Source organism: Triticum urartu, chromosome 3A (assembly GCF_056163025.1).
Source record: "Triticum urartu cultivar PI428250 chromosome 3A, HENAU_Tu73, whole genome shotgun sequence".
NCBI lineage: Eukaryota > Viridiplantae > Streptophyta > Magnoliopsida > Poales > Poaceae > Triticum > Triticum urartu.
This window is the reverse complement of record NC_141875.1, coordinates 430,136,009-430,158,174: the sequence shown is the minus strand read 5'-3', so window position 1 is coordinate 430,158,174 and position 22,166 is coordinate 430,136,009. Positions and strand designations below refer to the sequence as shown.

Genomic DNA, 22,166 nt, shown 5'->3' with positions numbered 1-22,166 from the left:
GATGCATTATGGGCTTATAGAACTGCATATAAAAATCCTATGGGTATGTCTCCGTATAAAATGGTTTATGGCAAAGCATCTCACTTACCTCTTGAATTAGAACATAAGGCATATTGGGCTATTAAAGAGCTCAACTATGACTTCAAACTTGCCGGTGAGAAGAGGCTTTTTGACATTATCTCACTTGATGAATGGAGAACCCAGGCCTACGAGAATGCCAAACTGTTTAAAGAAAAATTTAAAAGATGGCATGATAAAAGGATACAAAAACGTGAGTTTAATGTAGGCGATTATGTATTGTTATACAACTCTCGTTTAAGATTTTTTGCAGGAAAACTCCTCTCTAAATGAGAAGGTCCTTACGTCATCGAGGAGGTCTATCATTCCGGTGCCATAAAAATCAACAACTTAGAAGGAACAAATCCGAAGGTGTTGAACGGTCAAAGAATCAAACATTATATCTCAGGTAATCCTATATATGTTGAAACTAATGTTATTGAAACCGTAACCGCGGAGGAATACATAAGGGACACTTTCCAGAATGTTTCAGACTCCGAAAAGGAATAGGTACGTGGTACGGTAAGTAAACCAACTCCAAAACAGTTCTAATGGCAATTTTTCTCCGTTTTGGAATATTTAAGAAAATATGAAAATAAGAAGCAGACCAGAAAGGACACGAGGCTTCCACGAGGGTGAAGGGCGCGCCCCCTGCCTCATGGGCACCTCGTGTGCTCTATGGACTCCGTTTTGTTGCACGATACTTCTTTTGGTCGGTAAAAATTCAATATATAATCTCCTGAAGGTTTTGACCACCGTATCACGCAAATATCCTCTGTCTTTGTTTCGAGTTGTTTCTGCAGCAGATTAGAACAATATGTCGTCCCAAGATTCGGAGGGAGAAAGCTATGTGGCTGATTACTTTGCAGATCATAAGGTCTATGGGGACTTGGAGCATTGTGGTTGGACCACGGAGGAAGAAGAATACTATGAGCCTAAGGGAAAGGAGGAGACGAGCTCAGATGAAGATGAAGTCCCATTACCTCAACCTGGGGATATGCATGTGGAATTCAAAAATTCAAGCCTCCCCAATAGAGCAAAGAAACCTAAGATCGAGTTTATCCCTTTTTGTCTCTTGCAAGAGAACAAAGAAGAACTATGCAAAAATGTATTAAGCCTTGAGCGGGATATCGAGGACCTAAGGGAGCAAAATTCTATCCTCAAGCGCAAATTAAGGAATAAGCCCACATCATCAACAACTCCCTCATCACCACCTCCGAGGAAGGAAACATAAACACATGGGTATGGGCACTCCCCTTGGCAACTGCCAAGCTTGGGGGAGTGCCCCGGTATCGTATCACCATCACTTTTATCTTTACCGTTTTTCTTAGTTCGATCCTTTTGGTAATATCTTGATCTAGTAGAATAAAGTTTTAGTATGATCTAGTTGTGAGTTTTGCTTTATGATCCTTCTATGTAATCGAGTCCGTGAGCTATATATAATAAAGATTAGTGTTGAGTCAAGGGCTTGATTATTTTGCTATGATCTTGAGGGAATAGAATAAAATAAAAGAGAAGAAATAAAGAGATCATATGGGAGAGTAATGAGCTCACATATAAAGAGTATGATGAATAAAAATTGTTGAGAGTTGACAAGCATAGTTTTGGTCATCGTTGAAGTAATAAAGAAAGAGAGGTTTTCACATATAAATATACTATCTTGGACATCTTTTATGATTGTGAGCACTCATTGAAATATGACTTGCTAAAGAGTTGATGTTGGACAAGGAAGACAACGTAATGGGTTATGTTTTCTTACATCTGAGATAAATTATATTGTCATGGATCATCCAACATGTTGAGCTTGCTTTCCCTCTCTTGCTAGCTAATTACTTTGCACCAAGTAGAGATACTACTTGTGCTTCCAAATATCCCTAAACCCAGTTTTGCCATGAGAGTCCACCATATCTACCTATGGATTGAGTAAGATCCTTCAAGTAAGTTGTCATCGTTGCAAGCATTAAGAATTTATCTCTAAATATGTATGACTTATTAGTGTGGAGAAAATAAGCTTTATATGATCTTGTGATGTGGAAGAAATAAAAGCGACGGACTGCATAATAAAGGTCCATATCACAAGTGGCAATATAAAGTGACGTTCTTTCGCATTAAGATTTCGTGCATCCAACCATAAAAGCACATGACAACCTCTGCTTCCCTCTGCGAAGGGCCTATCTTTTATTCTTGTCTATTACTTCATATAAGAGTCACGGTGATCTTCACCTTTCCTTTTTACATTTTATCCTTTGGCAAGCACAATGTGTTCGAAAGATCCTGATATATCTGGCTAATTGGATGTGGGTTTTCATGAACTATTATTGCTGACATTACCCTTGAGGTAAAAAGTTGGGAGGCAAAACTATAAGCCCCTATCTTTCTCTGTGTCCGATTAAAACTTCATAACCATAAATATCGCGTGAGTGTTAGCAATTGTGAAAGACTATATGATGGTTGAGTATGTGGACTTGCTGATAAGCTCTTAATTATATTGACTCTTTCCTATGTTATGATAAATTGTAATTGCTTCAATGACTGAGAATATAGTTTGTTAGTTTTCAATGAAGTTTCTGATTCATACTTGAGTATGTGGATGAACTGTTACTTTAGCATAAGAGATCATATGACAATATATGTGTGTGTGTGTTGCTGTTCGAAGAATGATCATGACGCCCTCATGTCCGTATTTTATTTTATCGACACCTCTATCTCTAAACATGCGGACATATTTTTCGATTTCGGCTTTCGCTTGAGGAGAAGCGAGGTCTAAGCTTGGGGGAGTTGATATGTCCATTTTGCATCATGCTTTTATATCGATATTTATTGCATTATGGGCTGTTATTACACATTATGTCACAATACTTATGTCTTTTCTCTCTTATTTTACAAGGTTTACATGAAGAGGGGGAATGCCGGCAGCTGGAATTGTGGGCTGGAAAAGGAGCAAATATTAGAGACCTATTCTGCACATCTCCAAAAGTCCTGAAACTCCACGGGAATTATTTTCAGAATATATAGAAAATATTGGGCCAAAGAAGTACCAGAGGGGGGCCACCCACCGTCCACGAGGGTGGGGGCGCGCCCCTGCCTCGTGGGCCCCCTGGTGGCCCTCTGATGCCCATCTTTGGCTATATGTAGTCTTTCATCGAGGAAAAAATCATAAGCAAGCTTACGGGACGAAACTCCACCGCCACGAGGTGGAACCTTGGCGGAACCAATCTAGGGCCCCGGCGGAGCTGTTCTACCAGGGAAACTTCCCTCCGGGAGGGGGAAATCATCACGAACGATCCTCTCATCGAGAGGGGGTCAATCTCCATCAACAACTTCACTAGCACCATCTCATCTCAAACCCTAGTTCATCTCTTGTATCCAATATTTGTATCCAAACCTCTCATCGAGAGGGGGTCAATCTAGTACTTGTGGGTTTCTAGTAGTGTTGATTACTCCTTGTAGTTGATGCTAGTTGGTTTACTTGGTGGACGATCATATGTTAAGATCCATTATGCATATTAATACTCCTCTGATTATGAACATGAATATGCTTTGTGAGTAGTTACGTTTGTTTCTGAGGACATGAGAGAAGTCTTGCTATAAGTAGTCATGTGAATTTGGTATTCGTTCCATATTTTGTTAAGATGTATGTTGTCTTCCCTCTAGTGGTGTCATGTGAACGTCGACTACATGACCCTTCACCATTATTTGGGCCTAGAGGGAGGCATTAGGAAGTAATAAGTAGATGATGGGTTGCTAGAGTGACAGAAGCTTAAACCCTAGTTTATGCGTTGCTTCGTAAGGGGCTGATTTGGATCCATATGTTTCATGCTATGGTTAGGTTTACCTTAATACTTTTGTTGTAGTTGCGGGTGCTTTCAATAGGGGTTAATCATAAGTGGGATGCTTGTCCAAGTAAGGGCAGTACCCAAGCACCGGTCCACCCACATATCAAATTATCAAAGTACCAAACGCGAATCATATGAACGTGATGAAAACTAGCTTCATGATAATTTCCATGTGTCCTCGGGAGTGCTTTACTTTATATAAGAGTTTTTCCAGGCTTGTCCTTTGCTACAAAAAGGATTGGGCCATCTTGTTGCACCTTATTTACTTGCATTACTTGTTACTCGTTACAAATTACCTTATCACAAAACTATTTGTTACCGATAATTTCAGTGCTTGCAGAGAATACCTTACTGAAAACTGCTTATCATTTCCTTCTGCTCCTCATTGGGTTCGACACTCTTACTTATCGAAAAGGCTACGATAGATCGCCTTCACTTGTGGGTCATCATCTACGTACCCTCGTAGACCGTAAGCGGAAGCGTTATGACAGCGCGGTTGATGTAGTCGTACGTCTTCACGATCGACCGATCTAGTACCGAAGATACGACACCTCCGCGGCCTGCACACGTTCGGCTCGGTGACGTCCCGCGAACTCACGATCCAGTAGAGCTTCGATGGAGAGCATCGTTAGCACGACGGCGTGATGACGGTGATGATGTTGCTTGATGTCTACTACACAACCTTCTTCTTGTAGACGTTATTGGGCCTCCAAGTGCAGATGTTTGTAGGACAGTAGCAAATTTCCCTCAAGTGGATGACCTAAGGTTTATCAATCCGTAGGAGGCGTAGGATAAAGATGGTCTCTCTCAAGCAACCCTGCAACCGAATAACAAAGAGTCTCTTGTGTCCCCAACACACCCATTACAATGGTAAATTGTATAGGTGCACTACTTCGGCGAAGAGATGGTGATACAAGTGGTATATGGATAGTAGATAAAGGAATTTGTAATCTGAAATTATAAAAACAGCAAGGTAACTAATGATAAAAGTGAGCGTAAACGGTATTGCAATGCGTTGAAACAAGGCCTAGGGTTCATACTTTCACTAGTGCAAGTCCTCTCAACAATAATAACATAATTCGATCACATAACTATCCCTCAACATGCAACAAAGAGTCACTCCAAAGTCGCTAATAGCGGAGAACGAACGAAGAGATTATGGTAGGGAACGAAACCACCTCAAAGTTATTCTTTCCAATCAATCTGTTGGGCTATTCCTATAAGTGTCACAAACAGCCCTAGAGTTTGTACTAGAATAACACCTTAAGACACAAATCAACCAAAACCCTAATGTCACCTAGATACTCCAATGTCACCTCAAGTATCCGTGGGTATGATTATACGATATGCATCACACAATCTCAGATTCATCTATTCAACCAACACAAAGGACCTCAAAGAGTGCCCCAAAGTTTCTACCGGAGAATCACGATGAAAACATGTGCCAACCCCTGTGCATAGGTTCACGGGCGGAACCCGCAAGTTGATCACCAAAACATACATCAAGATAACTTCAAAGGGGAAACTCAATTCAATACAAGAGAGTAGAGGGGGGAGAAAACATCATAAGATCCAACTATAATAGCAAAGCTCGCGATACATCAAAATCGTACCACCTCAAGAACACGAAAGAGAGAGAGATCAAACACATAGCTACTGGTACATACCCTCAGCCCCGAGGGAGAACTACTCCCTCCTCGTCATGGAGAGCACCGGGATGATGAAGATGGCCACCGGAGAAGGATTCCCCCTTCGGCAGGGTGCCGGAATGGGTCTAGATTGGTTTTAGGTGGCTACGGAGGCTTCTGGCGGCGGAAATCCCGATTAATTGTGCCCATGGAAGTTTTAGGGTATATGGAGATATATAGGCGGAAGAACTACGTCAGGGGGGCCACGAGGGGCCCACGAGGGTGGAGGGCGCGCCCTAGGGGAGTGGGCGCGCCCCCCTACCTCGTGGCCTCCTCGAAGCTTCCCTTACGTGCACTTCAAGTCTTCTGGGCTTCTTGCCTTCCAAAAATGAGTTCCGTGAAGTTTCAGGTCAATTGGACTCCGTTTGATTTTCCTTTTCTTCGAAACCCTAAAACAAGGTAAAAACAGAAACTGGCACTGGGCTCTGGGTTAATAGGTTAGTCCCAAAAATAATATATAAGTGTATAATAAAGCCCATAAACATCCAAAACAGATAATATAATATCATGGAACAATAAAAAATTATAGATACGTTGGAGACGTATCATTGCTAACGGAACAGGGCTTCACCTAAGCACCGCTACGATATTACTGTGGTGGATTATGGTGGAGGGGGGCACCGCACACGGGTAAAGATCAACGATCAACTTGTGTCTCCAAGGGGTGCCCCCATCCCCGTATATAAAGGACTGGAGGAGGGGAAGGGGCCGGCCTCCTATGGCGCGCCCCATGAGGAGTCCTACTCCCACCGGGAGTAGGACTCCCCCCTTCCAAGTAGGAGTAGGAAAGGAGAAGGAAGGGAGAGAAGGAGAGAAGGAAAGGGGGGCGCCGCCCCCCCCCCCTCCTTGTCCAATTTAGACTAGAGGGGGAGGGGGCGCACGGCTGCCCTGGCCGCCCCTCCTATTCTCCCACTAGGGCCCATTAGGCCCAATATACTCCCCGGGGGGTTCCGGTAACCCCCAGGTACTTCGGTATATGTCCGAAACCTCCCGAAACACTTCCTTGTCCGAACATAGTCGTCCAATATATCAATCTTTACGTCTCAACCATTTCGAGACTCTTCGTCATGTCCGTGATCATATCCGGGACCCCAAACTACATTCGGTACATCAAAACACAAAAAATCATAATACCGATCATCACATAACTTTAAGCGCGCAGACCCTACGGGTTCGAGAACTATGTAGACATGACCGAGACACGTCTCCGGTCAATAACCAATAGCGGAACCTGGATGCTCATATTGGTTCCTACATATTCTACGAAGATCTTTATCGGTCAACCCGCATAACAACATACGTTGTTCCCTTTGTCATCAGTATGTTACTTTCCCGAGATTCGATCGTCGGTATCTCAATACCTAGCTCAATCTCGTTACCGGCAAGTCTTTTTACTCGTTCCGTAATGCATCATCCCACAACTAACTCATTAGTTGCTTTGCTTTCAAGGCTTATAGTGATGTGCATTACCGAGAGGGCCCATAGATACCTCTCCGACAATCGGAGTGACAAATCCTAATATCAATCTATGCCAACTCAACAAGTACCATCGGAGACACCTGTAGAGCACCTTTATAATCACCCAGTTACGTTGTGACGTTTGGTAGCACACAAAGTGTTCCTCCGGTAATCGGGAGTTGCATAATCTCATAGTCATAGGAACATGTATAAGTCATGAAGAAAGCAATAGCAGTAAACTAAAACGATCAAGTGCTAAGCTAGCGGAATGGGTCAAGTCAATCACATCATTCTCCTAATGATGTGATCCCGTTTATCAAATGACAACTCATGTCTATGGTTAGGAAACATAACCATCTTTGATCAACGAGCTAGTCAAGTAGAGGCATACTAGTGACACTATGTTTGTCTATGTATTCACACATGTATTATGTTTCCGGTTAATACAATTCTAGCATGAATAATAAACATTTATCATGATATGAGGAAATAAATAATAACTTTATTATTGCCTCTAGGGCATATTTCCTTCAGATACGTGTTTTTGTCACAATTATAGTCATAGAAGTGTCATACGCATGACAGAAAAAGTTTTTCGTTCGTGTCAAAATGTCACGGATGTGTCTTTTTTTGTAGTGCGCCCAGACCCTCCGTATGTGTGATTTGAATGTTGTGTGTAGTCTATCAGAGAACTGATTGATGTATGTCGATCGGGCAGTGTACTCAGCAGCCCTCCTGCCGTCCAGGTAATCTCATCCTCCATTCCCTCGACCAAGATGATGCACACCCTTCTGACAAGTCATAGTAATTGAATGAATTGAGGTGGGATGATGGCGATGTTACCGTGGCGAAGGTCAAGCACCCAACGGTCTTCGTGCAATGCCACCACAGCGGTCATGTTTGTTTTGATGGCGTGATTGAACATGTCCGGGAAGGCGAGCCGCAGGGGGCGATCACGCAACCAATTGCAATGACACAAACTCGTCCTTGTGTCATTGTGAACAGTGACATCTATTGTGGACGTGGAAATGGCCTTGTCCTTGTCGTCGCAGGGCATGCCAGAGCCCACTCAAGTCCTCTCCAGGTGCTTCCAGGCAAGCCACAATCATCGCAGGCGCGGCGCGCTTGTGAACCGCAACATTTAGTGGATGCTTAGTCCACCACAATCCATTGGCGAGGTGACAATTTGCCAATTGATCTTGCACTTGCCGCCCATGATTTGTTTGTCTTGCGCCCATAGAAACTACCCCAATGTCATTATAAGCACATTGAAATTAATGGACAAAACGACATCGATTTTGATAATTTAATGGATGGTGAAGTTATAAGGAATGAAAATATTTGTTCCATTTGAATCAACTATTTTAAGTGTATTGTCATGGTTGGATATGTTGTAACATCCCAAATTTCGAATTTGGAATGATATACATAGATCATTCATGCATATCATATTTTGCTGCATTTCGTTTCGTGATCCTCGAAATTCTAAGCAACTCAAGGACCCTCGGAGAGAGTTGGGGATTTCACCGTTTTCATATTTGAATTCTATCAAATATTGAAACAAGGATTTTTGGTTTTAATTATTTTTCTCTCCGAAAACATTTCATATTAAAAATATATGAGAGGAGATAATATGACGTCTCCAAAATAAATGAAATATTGGAAGAAAAATATTAAAATCAAATATTTGGACTTTATTCGGAGTTTATTGCTATTTTATTTGAATTAGAAAAATTACATGTTTTACAAAATTGCATTTTAGGGCCAAGAAAATGTTCATCTCGTTCTAAATATTTTATTTAGACGGTGAAAATTTGTTTTGGCATTTTTAGATTTTTATTTATTTATTTAGGATTTATTTAAGTTTCGATGAAATTATTAAAAAAAATCTCCAGCGCCGATTAGGCCGAAGCCCAGCCGAGCCGGCCCACCTCCCCACGCCTCGTCTCCCTCCAGGAGACCGGTAGGCCGCCGCCGCCGCCCGAGGCCGAGTCCGGCCGGGACTCTCCCGCGCCGCCTTGCCCCTCCCCAAGCAAGCCCCTTCCTTTTATAGTGCCGCCCCGCCCCCGACTCCACCACCACCCGCAACCCCGCCGCCTGCCGCGCCCGCCGTTGCAGCGCCGCACCGCCGCCGCCGCACCGCTGCCGCGCCTCGCCGCCGCACCGCCCGCCACCCCGCCCGGACCCCGCGGAGACCGCTGGACCTCGCCGGAGCCCGCCAAGGTAGTCGCCTCTCCGTCGCCTGTTTTGAGAGAAAAATTGATCCGGTTTTTTTTGAAAACCCTAGGTTTTCTTTAGAATAGATCGGTTTTATTTTTTTCCGGTTTAGTTTATTTAGTGGACGTTTGTCCGTACGTTCGTTTTAACGAATGGTGTTCACTCGTTAGCCGTAGACAACGAACGATTGTTCGTTAGCCTGTTCGTCAGTTTTCTTTTTCTCGGATTTTCCGCGATTATTTTCGATCGCGATTTCTGATACGATTTTCGTTTTAGTTTATCTTTTCACTCGTTTATCGGAATCAGGCGATTCAAGCGTCTAGATCTTCGTCTCGAAACCCTCTTTCTGTTTAACCAACTTGAACAAGATTTTGATACAGTAAAATTTGACTTTAGTCCAGATTAGTAATCGGATCTTGTTTCTCTCGCAGTTTGAGTTTCGTTGCTCCGTTTGATTTGATTCTTTTTGCAAACTGGAGTTCTTAAGTTGAACTTTCTGGTTAGATCTCTTATTTGAGTTTTACCCGTGCTTCTTTGCTTGATTGCTTATGTATGCTATTGTTTGTTTGTGATAGAACACTCGGAGTGCGAAGCGTGCTACTTCGAGTCTCTAAGTTTTGCGGATCATCAGCAAGGCAAGTAACACTTTGATCATACCCTTTATCACCCAGTTTTTATGCATTAGTTCCAATCCTCAAACATTGCATGGTTAGGACTTGATAACATGTGGGTTGGGAAGTAGTTGATGAGGTAGAACCTATTGCCCTATTATTATTAAACCCTTGGGAGTTACTTCTACGTATTGCTTATATTGCTATGCTATGCTCGTAGACATGGATTGAGTTTGAGTGAAACCATGACAGATGTGAGATTGTTAATTAATGGTTCAACTTAAGGTGGCAACTTTAATGCACATCTGGGTAGATTGCTTGTTGGGCACCTGGAGAATCCAATGTTGTCCTAGGATATCCCGGAGTACCCGTGTGATAATCCTACGGTCCGCCACCCAGGCTCAAAGGGAACCGAGATATTTCATGCTAGAAACTTCCGTGTGCAGCCACAAGCTATTATGAGCTCTAGCATAGTTGAGTAAATTGTGTGAAGCACTTGAAGAGATAGACTAGCAGGTAGTGGGTTGTAGGTGGTATAGTCTATCCGGAGTAGAAAGTTAATGCTTCTGAAAAACTGTGTCTCGATCATCCGTTTCTCAAACATAATGTACTGCGAGAAATCCAACGGAGGAGATCGAGTCTTGTGGGGAAAAGTGCGCAAACCTCTGCAGAATGTATAAACTAATCATGGTTAGCCGTGTCCCCGGTTATGAACAATCTTGAGTATCTAGTACTTGGATTATCATATGTATCTCATCACTCTAAATTAATATTGTTGGGTTAATAATTACTTTTAATTGGGATTGAGTTGGAGGAACCTTCTCAATGATGTTTCAACTACCATGATAGTTAAATAAAACATATTCCTTTGTTGTAGGGAAAAATTGTCTTTTCACAAAACTTTAACCGTAGAGCTTTCCACCAGCCAAATATGCATGAGTGATAACATTATTATGTTCTTGCTCTATTGTGTTACATTGCCAGTATATTCCATGTGCTGACCCGTTTTCGGGCTGCAACATATTATGTTGAAGACTTTTCAGACGAAGAGTAAGGTTCGCTAGGTCGTTGCCGTGCAGCTCAGCTATGCCGTTGGAGTTGATGGACTCACTTTATTTTCCAAGACTTCCGATGTCATCGTATTAGATGGCCTTAAGTCATATTTATTGTAATAAGTTCTCTTTTGAGACATTCGATGTAATAAGTGTGTGATTGCTACTTTGTTATAAATCCTCGAGTACTGTGTGTGTCAGCATTACCGATCCAGGGATGACACTGAAACACAGAGATTTGACCATTTGAGGTCGGGTCGCTACATCTGCCAACAGAACAACAGTGTAAATTTCTTAAGGGCAGATATTAAAGACAAGTAAAAAGGAACTTGACTCATATGTGATGTCTACTATGTAACTTTCTTTTTGCAGACTTTGTTGGGCCTCCAAGTGCCGAGTTTTGTAGGACAACAATAAATTTCCCTCAAGTGAATGACCTAACATTTATCAATCCGTTGGAGGTGTAGGATGAAGATGGTTCTCTCTCAAACACCCTTGGTATAGGTGCACTAAGTTTGGTGAACCAAGGAGGGCTAAAACCCTTGGGTATAGGTGCACTAGTTTGGTGAAGAAATCGTAATACAAGTGTAGTATGGATGATAGAAATAGGTTTTTATAGTCTGAACAAATAAAAAAAAGTAAGGTAAAAAGTAACAAAGGTAGATAAAAACGGTGTCTCAATTCTTGGAAATAAGGCCGAGGGTTCATACTTTCACTAGTGCTAACTCTCAAAATCATGAACATAATTGAACATCATGATAATCCCTCAAAGTGTAGTAAAGAGTCACTCCAAAGTTTCTATTCTATCGGAGAAAGTAGGATGAAATCGCGTAGGTAACAAACCATCTCAAAGTTGCATTTCTAATCAATCTATTGAATCACCCCCAAAGTGTCATTTCTAATCATGGATATTCTAGACATTCATCAAGTGATCTCAAATCTAAAGTACTAAATCCAACATAAAGAAACTTCAAAGTATTCAATTCAATTACTAGACATGCATTTTTAGACCATGGCATTTTTATTGTTAGGCCATTCTTTTTTATAAACTAGCCCATGGTACTTTCATTTGTATGTAGCATGTCATTTCTATTATTTCGGCTAAAAAATCAAAGTTTTGTTCCTTTTTTCAATAATGGGGCTGTGAGATGGCAATGTACATGTTCTTTTTTCTAATTTCGGCATGTCAATTTTTTGATTTTTCTGCAATGTGTGTGTGTGTGTTGGGATGTACACCACCTAATTATTTTGTACATGAAATCATTTAAATTATGTACATCATGGCATTTTGATGTTGTTTGTAAAATGAAGCCCATACAATTTTTGTTAGTTTCGGCAATGTATAATAGAAAAATCGGCTTTATTGGCCTTTTTTGGCCCAACTGGGCGTCGCTGAGGAAGGATCATGGAAGAGGATGTGGAAAACCCATGTACCAGCCAAGGTAAAGATGTTTCTTTGGAGATTAGCTAAACATTCTCTGCCCACAAAGGACATTAGGGCGCATAGACATATGGCAGATGACTCATCATGTAGTTTATGCGGCTCCCTGGACTCTTGGCGGCATTCTTTGATCAGCTGTACTACATCAAGATGCACATGGGCACTAGTTGATGAGGAGCTAACTCATAAGCTAGTAACAACGACGGAGCCGAATGCTAAGCAGTGGTTGTTTACCCTGATGGAATCATTACCATATGATCAGTTCGTTCTTCTGATTGTCACACTCTGGGCTATTTGGACGGCTCGGCGTAAGGCGATTCATGAAGGAATTTTTCAAACACCGCAGGGTACCCAGGCCTTTGTCACGAGATTCATCGAGGAGCTAAATATGGTGAATGAGAATAGAGGATCGACAACCCAGCGGGGTGCTTCCACTGCACTCCCTACTCGCCCGAAGGCCCCACCTGCTGGTTTTGCAAAAAATCATGTGGATGCAGGCGTGAGGACTAGAAGGAGCGGATTGGCAGTTGCTGTCTGTCGGGATAGACAAGGAAATTATTTGGGGAACTCCTCACTCGTGATCGCAGGTCTATGTGAACCGGCGATACTGGAGGCGATAGCCTGCCAAGAGGCTTTAGCGCTAGCAGAAGATCTTAATTTGCAAAATTTTGTTGTCGCCTCAGACTCCAAACAAACAATATCGGACATCTCTCAAGGCAGCAGAGGGAAGAACGGGTCTATCATCCATGAAATAACTCTTAGAGCTTTCTATGTTTCAATATAATTTTACGTTTGAAGGTCGTGCTGTGAATTATGAAGCACATAGGCTAGCTAAGTACTCTCTTAATCTCAGTCCAGGGCGCCACATTTGGTTGGGACAACCCCACGACTCGAGCTGTATCTCACTTCATGTGGATTTCGGTGAATAAAGTTTGTTTCACCCCTAAAAAAAGATACATAGGAGGGGGGCTCTTTCCAGTCAATGAAATCGACCCCCCCCCCTTGAAAGGATTAGTTCGTAGATGCCTCCTCCCCTTTGAACATTCCCCAGTTATTAGGGTCCATTAATTAACTACAATTAAGGGATTAAACTCCTGCTTGTAATAAATCGCAGGCGGTTGCCTTTCAGGGCATGTACAATGGTTGATAAGATAGTCTTATCTTAATATGTGCATGTAATTTTTAGAGATGACAAAATGAAATGTCTACAATGGGCCGTTTCTTAGCCTTATCTTCAATAACTAGTCATTCCTAAAAACGTGGTGGGACATATTGTGCTAAGAGATCATCTCTTGTCTTCTCTTAAATAAGATAAGACAACCCTTTTCTTATGAGTCATCTCTCCTCCACGTCATCATTTATCCTACATGGCACTTCTAAGATAGCACCATTGTACATGCCCTCATCCACCATCGTATCGGTTCCAACTCAAACCGACATATCCTTAAAGGCGTTTCCCTATTCACATTTGTCTCTTCAAGTGCTATATATAACAGTCATCTAACCCAAAGACACGGTTTTCATTACTGTTAATTGCCAGTCTCTCGCGTTTCTGCGCTCAAACATGAATCACAGCCACTCTAGATCGAAGCAGGAAAACCCAGATACCTCAATCCTTCATGTCAAAAAAAAGATACCTCTATCCTTTTAGTCCTCGATCCCTCTTCCATTTTTTTTGGTCAATATGGTGTGTGGTATATATATGTCTACTTGCTTAAGTAATACTACTCCGTAGATAGTCTTGTCAATTTTTTCCATCAATTGCATTTTTCAAGTTTGTCATTTTGCACCGAGTAATGAAATGTGATGGATCCTTTTAGACTGATATGCACTAAGGCGCCGGAGACTGGAAATTGACAGCTGACAGAGCTGAGCGCAACTATTAGTTTTGCACAAACAATATCCAACTCACGGATGAAAAGAGTCCGAAAGGTGGACAGACCTTTCTTTCTGAAAAAAAAAATGAAACTGAAGATAGTTCCTACACATGAGCATAGATTACCGACTATGTAATTCCGATGTCGAGGTCATTAGTAATCAAGACATTACTGCAAGACCTCAAATCTTTCAGTAAGTTTGTATATTGCCTTTAGTCAATTTCGTTTCCTTCAGATATACAGTAGTACAAACTGTTTCTTGGGTTGGGCAAACAGCTAAGCAGTGCCAGACACAAGACGGAAAACCACAAGGACAAAGGGTAATAAAAGGGGTAAACTGTTCATGAAAATATTATTAAACTTATATATGATGTCTTTTGATCACAGGACGATCAAATTATGCATCACACGGGTAGTACAATTCCTCGTCAGAAAATGGTAAAAGAAAAAGGGTTCTATTGCTTATGGCGAATTCACATCGGGCCATCCCGGCATCCAGTACTGGAAAACAACGAGTACGCACTCCATGGCATTGGATTCACATCGGTCGGTCGGACGATATCTTGATATATGTACGCGTTTGCATTCGCATGTATATATAGGAGTTAACCGCTGGGGAAGATTCACTGCTCCCATGTCTCGAACTTGCCGGAGACGAAGTCGTAGTGACCGCCGACCAGCTTGAGGGTTCCGTTGGACACACCCTCCTTGACGAACGGGTAGGTCAGGAGGTTCTGGAGGGACACGTTCACTGCCTCCTGTGGAAACAATTCAGAAATATCCCTTGGTCAGCGTACCAATCATCAGTTAGACAAACCACATGCAGAATTGCGAAGTCTACAGTACTGCCAATAGGAGTAATATATGAGCAAAGTATGAGATGGCAGATGGGCAATGGTGCGAACCTTTTCGAGGACGGTGCACTGGTCATCGAAAGGCATGGAGGCGCACTCAGTCTGCACCTTCTTCTTGGCCGGGAAGCCGATCCTGACCCAGTCCTCGACGAAGTGGCTGACCAAGACCAACCAAATAGACAGTCAGAAACTGATCGGAGAGACGGTAGCAGCGTTAGCTGGAGTAAGATGTGAGCCGTTTTACTCTAGTGGTACTTACAAGGAGTCGTCTGCGCCATCCTTGAGTGAGAGCAGAGCCTTGATTCCACCGCAGCGGCTGTGGCCAATCACCACGATGACCTCAACCTGCAGCCGAAAGTAAAGTCCATATCAGGCCATGCTCTAAAATACAGACAGTGCCCATGTTCACTTGTTCTTATACTAGTAGTTGGGTGACAGCAAAGTCCACTAGGGCAATAATGCATTATGGCACTCCTATTTTAGAAGCGACAGCACCAGAGAAAGAAAGAGAGAGAGGGGGAGGGAGTTGACCTTGAGAGCACAGACGGCGTATTCGATGGCCGATCCAACACCGGCGTACTTGTTCTGTAGTTGACAAAGAAATATCGTCAAAAATGCAGCTCGGCGATGAGAAAGAAAGAAAAAAAGAGGAAGAGGGAAACGGGGCGGGACCTTGCAGTAGGAGGGGACCATGTTGGCGATGTTGCGGATGGTGAAGGCCTCGCCGGGCTCCAGGCCCAGGGTGACCGAGGGGCACACACGGGAGTCGGCGCACGCGAACACCATGTACTGCGCAGCCAATCACCACCACCAGGCCAATCATCATCATCAAGGAACAAAGAAAAGAAAAGAAAAGATGCTCCACTAGTTGTACTAAGCATAATAAGCACTGAATCCACTTTGTGGGGTGTTATATTGGCGAGCATTTCACTCACAGTGGTTAGTGATAAGCAGATGCGTTGTTCAGCGCATAAACAAATATAAGCAGATGTGCTGATAATACGCGTGATAGGTGGAGTAGGCGTTTCCTTCCTTCTGACACACACACACACACACAGCTTTGCGCTAAAGGCCGCCGCTTTTGACCTGTCTCCGGCCCAGCATACCCACTTTTTATCCAGAGGGGAGGCATGCAGAGGGGCTCGCGAGAAGGAACCGGAGACGTACGGCACAGGAGACAGAAAGGCGAGGCAAGCAAGTAGCGGGAAGGTTCCCTCCGTGGCACGCCTACTGGACAGTACACAGGCTTCTAGTTCCAAACCAAATTACCGACTAAACACTTGATTACGACGCGTGACAGTTGACCAGACCCGACGAAGGACTTGATTATGGGCCAGGCCTTTGTGTGAGTTATCAAGAAGACAGGACCACCGGCGGTTTCTTGTGCAAGAAATGAAGCCAGGCCCACTGCTCACGCGCCGCAGCTTGCTCCTCCGATGGCGACACGCCGGAAGTACCACTGTGGGATCTTTTCTTCCTGCAGTAGCAGCACTGCTGTGGGACGTGGCACGGATCATCAGCTGTGGATTACAGTATTACCGTCTCCCTGTAAAGCAGCCTTTGGGCCTTAACCGATCTCTCAGGTCAGGTAGTACTGCTGCGAGAGGCACTCGGTGCTTGCATAGGCCAACCTGACTGATAAAGATAAGCATATGCCAATCTCTAAAAGGATACGGCCAAACATATGTATGTAGGCGCCAAACTCTTTCGTAAGGCTCCGTCCACACACGCATTAATCTGTGACTGTAATGGGTGGTCCACCGATTGATAGCCCCCTCCATGGTAGGGTAGGGCCTGCTTAATCATGGAGTACCACGCAAAGCGGCAGCGCCATAGCCATACGCTGGTAGCTCCAGCTAGCTATGCCCTGTTCTCAGGTAGTACTACTTCTTCTCTGCTTACAATAAATAATACCGCGAGCGAGGACGGAGCAAGACTTGCCGCTCACGGTTCTTGCGCGTGGGGTCTGACGCGGCCGGTGCCAAGATGATGAAGCTTCCATATAAATGGACATCATCAAAAGACCTTCATCTTCAACTCCGATAGTGCGGGGTGACGGCCATTTTTTCTCAAAGAAAAAAGGATAGCAGCAACTGAGACGGCTGGGATCGAAATTCAACACAGCCAGCCAAGGGAACCTCAACGACTGCATTGGCAAGCACGCCAATGGAGAAGAGAATCCAGAAGAGAGGGAAAATAAAAACGCTTCTTCTTGTACTTGCAAGATTCTGAGCGTCAAGTTATCCTAGCTGCTACAACAACAGAAAAGGGGGAAAAAGAACCATATTCTAATGCCACAAGACCACAAAGACGGTGACATCTCAATAAGCCAAATCATATCATGGCATCGCCGTGCACATGGGAGTCGTTACCGCGGCGCGATCCGATTTCCTGGATGTGCACGACAGGTGGGGGTTTATTCGGAGGGAGATCCACAACTGTACTGGTTTCAGCTTGAGATTGCCTACCGCCCATCTTTGGTACGCTAGTACAGTAGTGGTTGTGTTAACACATAACCTAGTATCAAGTATCAACTGGCTGGCAATGGCGACAAGCTGTCCCCTCTTACGGCCAGGCCATGCAATTAGGACAAGCGGCAGTTTTCTTTCATCTGCTTTGACCGCATCAGGAAATGCCATGGGCACCCACAGAGTGTGTTCCGGGTTATGCGCCGAACGGCAGGCTAATGCGAACAGAGGACTTCTTCCGCTGCTGCGCTAAAGACTAAACACTCTTCTGCTACCACAACAGAACAAATATAACAAGAGTACTCCAGCTGCTAGAGACAACATTGGCTCAAGGAAATGATGGATGCGGTACATACCTTGGGCGCCTGGCCGGCCTTGAGGGGCTCGAAGAAATCGGGCTTCTTGCTGCAAAGAGGAAACGGAAACGGACAGACAATCAGTTGAAGAAGAAGAAGACTCAAATCGAAGCAAAGAAACCATCATCAGTCGAAGCGGCAGGACAGGAACAGGATTGGGGGTGAACTTACTCGTAGACCTCGGTCTTGAACTTCTCGAACCCGGTCTTGAGGCGCTCCACGGCGGCGTCCATCTGCAAGGGGAGGAGAGGAGAGGATCAACACCAAATTCGTTGCCGTCGCGTCGCCACACACTCACACACACTCGCAGCAAGAAGAAACAAATAAACACTCGATATGCATCATGCGAATTTCGAGAGAGAGAGCGCTGTGCCCACGGAAAGGGAGAGCGTGCGCAAGCAAAGGCGATTCAAGAGGATAACTAAATGCTTTACAACAGCAACAAAAAAGAAAGAAAAGCTGAAAGGGCAAGCTGTGAACTGAATCGAAAGGGGGGCGGCGAAAAGGAAACGGAAAAAGAAGACATGGATGGATGGATGGAGCAGTTTACGGGTGGTGTGTGGGGGAGGGGGAGGAAGGGAGAGGAGGGAGACGGACCTTGTTGGAGGGTGGAGGAGGTGGTGGATGGTAGGTAGGCTTCTGGAGGAGTGACGAGGAGGAAGAATCTATCGCTGCTGCTGGGGGAGTTGTGTTCTCCCCACCGGGGGCGGAGGGCTTCTTATAGCAGCAGGGGAGGCACAGGCAGCCGCTCATCTTCAACTATCGCGCTCGCGTTCGCGACTCTACTCTTTTGGGTTTTCTCTCTTCTCCCCGATGGATGGATGGATGGATTACTGGCAAACACGGCACGTGGAAAGAAGAAGGCAACGAAAGAAGTTAGCAGCAAAGGAGGGGGGGCTGGCCGGCTTTGTGGCCAAATGGCCCATCGCAATGGCAGCGGTTCTCTTTCTCTTTCTTTCTTTTGGTATGTTTTGATCAGATCATTAAGCCCGTGAATTCATGGTGACCGGGCATCCTTATCTTTATCCTTTTGGAGTACTAGTACTTTATAATCTTATTATTCATGGAATTAAATAAATACGAGGAAATGCGTCTACAGTACTAGGAAACAAGGAAGACGGTAGCTGGCGCGTGATGCAATTGCCACTAGGCCTAGGGTGTGGACACAGTTCACAAGTCAAAGCATATGCAGGTTGGACATGCCTTCAATTGTGTGCTGCCTGCCTAGTGGTGCCTAGTGGAGCAGTAGTAGTATCTCAGATCCCCAGGCCAGAAGCGCTTGCGCTTGCCCAGGTCAGGTGCATGGGGTGAAGGTGGGCCCTGGGGTAATCACCGGCTCCCAGATCCAAGGACAATTGGCAACAAGAAAATTGGCAATTGGTAGTAATGTGCTGGGCTCCTCTCTCTACTCAACCAACGTCGGGTACGCTAATTCCAGATGCCGCCCGGCCACGAGTTCCACCTGCGGGGCCCACTGAATTGACGCCTCTATCCCTCCCGTACCAACTGCCCAGACCACCGCTTCCTGAATTATTGGAACCTTGCTCCCTCCCTCCCTCCTCCTCAGTCGACGACGAGCCCTCCTGAATCTCCGCCACGACTCCTTCCGGCCCGCGTCTGCTGCCCAAAGCAGTCGCCGATCCAAGTCGCACGGCAGCTGCTTGCTCTTTTTTTCTTCTTTAACGGCGTTTCTGCTCGTTTTTTACATGCATGGAGCATGATGTATGATGCCAAATAATATTTCAGCCCATTCTTTAGAATGAACTGCCAATAAGATTAAAACATTATTATTTTTTTTGCGAGAGAAGAGTAAAACATTGGGGCGACATATATGCAGGATTCTTTCTTTGTTGACATCTCAGCTGGAGAAGCTGGATATGGTACTACAACCACACATGGTTGAGGGTTGCAATCAGCTTCAACCTCTGCATCGATATCACATCACTACGTGTACCGTTGTGACGTTGATACCAACAAAATATCAGGCCTCCTCCTACATATGGTTAACACGTTTTTATGTACAATCTCCTACGTAAAAGCTTGGTAATGCACTGGCTCTTTGTTTCCTTCAAATGAAATATAAATATAAATATGAGGATTTGTTATAACATTCGGGTTGGATTAAGTGTAGTAGTAGCTTGCATAGGTGGTGTTTGAATACTCGAAAAGAGGAAACATAGGAAGCTGACGGAGTGGATGACCTAGTCGTTATTTCTGCAAGCTTTTGCTATCCCAAGTCAAACTACTCAACTCAACATCAAGACAAAGGATGGACATCTTTCTCCAAGAATCAAGAGAATGGAAACATTGAGTAGACCTAGCTTAGGAGTACCTTACTTTACTTACTTAGATAAGCCAAAGTAACAGCTGCCTTAACGACTCCATAGTTAACGTGTTTCATGTAGATTATTTGATATTTCTGCACTTACTGTTTGTTTTATTGAAATAAATGAAGATTTCTTATATCCTTCCAGTTGGATTTAGTGTAGTAACTTGCCTTGGTGGTGTTTGAAAACTCAAAAAGAGGAAAATAGGAAGCTTCTTATATCAAAAAAAAAAGAATAGGAAGCTGACGCAGTGGATGACCTAGTCGTTAGTATTTCTGCAAGCTTTTGCGAATCAAAGTCAAACTACTCAACATCAAAGCCAAAGGATGGTCATTTTTCTCCAAGAACCAAGAGAGTGCTAGAAACATAGAGTAGACCTAGCTTAATTGGTGTCCTTTCAGTCTTACCTAGCAATAATGCCCGATAGACTCCACCTTATTGCTTTAAGGAAAAGCTGCCGCTACATGTTTATGCGCTAGTATAAACTTTGTCCTGTACACTTGAGACTTTGTGGAGTTATTTTCAACCCAGAGCACATTATTGTGTTAAACTAACATTATCGCTGGCCACCTCTCTGGAAACCCGTTCATGTTCATCCCACATATATTCTATCCAGTTTGTTGACATGCATGTTGATGGTGGATGCAGAGAGGACTAAAAACACAATGCCTTTTGTCTGTTAGATCCATATATATAATATTCAATGATTGCGTTCGCATAAATAGAAAAGGTTGCAAGAGTATAGGGGATCATGGCGACATGCAAGCCCCATGTGCAGAGCTGGTCAACTGTAGAGCAGTAATGCGTTTTGGTTTTTTGAGGTCGAAAATAAGGTGCATTTGGTTGAGCCATCGCATGCATTTTGGTTACGCCTCTAGACCTTGCATGCCGTTCTCCCATATTGTGGGAAGAAGATCTATGGATGTGGCGTGGAGCAAAGGGACCCGTGAGTGACCCACGTACGTCGTTCCCAAAACAGCAAAGGACACGCCATGATGCCAAACTTAGCTAAGCTTAACAAGGGCTGTGCCGGCCTGATAGAGGAAGGATATGCATGGTGCATGCAGTTGCGTACGTACCAATGCGGGTGCGACGGGGGCGGCCTGGACGGGGGTGTTCCTGATGAGCTTGGGGCGGAAGGAGGAGGAGTTGGAGGGCGCGGGGGTGCCGAGGCTGGCGACGATGGTGGAGGAGCGGGCACGGGGCGCGACTACGGTTGCGTAGCACCAGTTAGCCGCGGCGGTCGACATTGTGCAGATGGGCAGTGCCTGCTGCCCTCCTTATACGCGCAACAAATAGTGCGCGGAGCGCGTGCGTGCGGACAAACACCCCAGGGCCGGGTGCGGTGCGCGCGGCGGCGTGCGGCTCGCCACGGCCGGTGGATCCCGGCCACTGGCACCGGGCGCCCTCATCCCCCCGGCGCCACACCGGATAGGTTCGCGATAACGCGACGCTGGATCGTGGCCAACGGTTCGCGCGGCAGGAAACCTGGTCCACACGCGGGAGGATGGGGCCGGAAAATGAAGGATTTGAATGCGCGGCGTTGGGGAGGTGGGATTACGGTTGAGGGAGAGAGATGGATGACGATGTGGACGTGGATGTACGCCGCTACCTGGCGGCCTCCGCCGCCTATCGATTGTCAAAGGCTGGGCTTGGGCCTGGGCCGACGGTGAGGTGTGGTCGCGATGAACTGGGTGAAGTGTGTGATCAGGATGTGCTCAGTTGTCTCAAAAAAAAAAATCAGGATGTGCTCAGAAAAAGAAGGGTGTGATCAGGATGTGCTCAGTGAATCATTAGCTATGGTAAAAATCTTCTATTAGGTCATTAAAGGGGAGATAAGGCCAACTCCAACGGGCGTGGATGCGGGATTGATCCGCTTATTGTCTGTTTGAATCTGTCAGAGAGGCGGTGTCTGGCTGCGTTC

The 22,166-nt window shown here is 44.7% G+C and overlaps 1 protein-coding gene across 3 annotated transcripts; it reads right to left on the bottom strand.

Moving 5' to 3' along the window:
- Positions 1–14,561: 14,561 nt before the first annotated feature.
- On the bottom strand, positions 14,562–21,584 carry LOC147979960 (carbonic anhydrase, chloroplastic). 3 transcript variants are annotated; one of them, XM_087547295.1, is made up of 9 exons: positions 21,322–21,517; positions 18,513–18,748; positions 18,087–18,148; positions 17,916–17,964; positions 15,764–15,880; positions 15,623–15,676; positions 15,351–15,436; positions 15,143–15,248; positions 14,562–14,995 (listed from the first exon to the last, which is right to left on the bottom strand). In XM_087547295.1, exons 2-9 carry the CDS (start codon positions 18,666–18,668, stop codon positions 14,861–14,863), a joined length of 765 nt encoding a protein of 254 aa, XP_087403421.1. In that variant the 5' UTR covers positions 18,669–18,748; positions 21,322–21,517; the 3' UTR covers positions 14,562–14,860. The 3 variants fall into 3 exon arrangements, with proteins under 3 accessions (XP_087403421.1, XP_087403420.1, XP_087403419.1); XM_087547294.1 differs by lacking the exon at positions 18,513–18,748 and having other exon boundaries at positions 21,322–21,584; XM_087547293.1 differs by lacking the exon at positions 18,513–18,748 and having other exon boundaries at positions 15,623–15,880; positions 21,322–21,584.
- Between the last annotated feature and the right edge of the window lie 582 nt (positions 21,585–22,166).

Coding starts and splice junctions, on each gene's coding strand:
- LOC147979960 (XM_087547293.1), bottom strand. CDS start 21,492: ATGTCGACCGCCGCGGCTAACTGGTGCTACGCAACCGTAGTCGCGCCC. Junction 15,881..17,915: donor AGGCCGGCCAGGCGCCCAAG/GTATGTACCGCA, acceptor TTGGCTGCGCAG/TACATGGTGTTCGCGTGCGC. Junction 14,996..15,142: donor AGTGCACCGTCCTCGAAAAG/GTTCGCACCATT, acceptor TTGTTTCCACAG/GAGGCAGTGAACGTGTCCCT.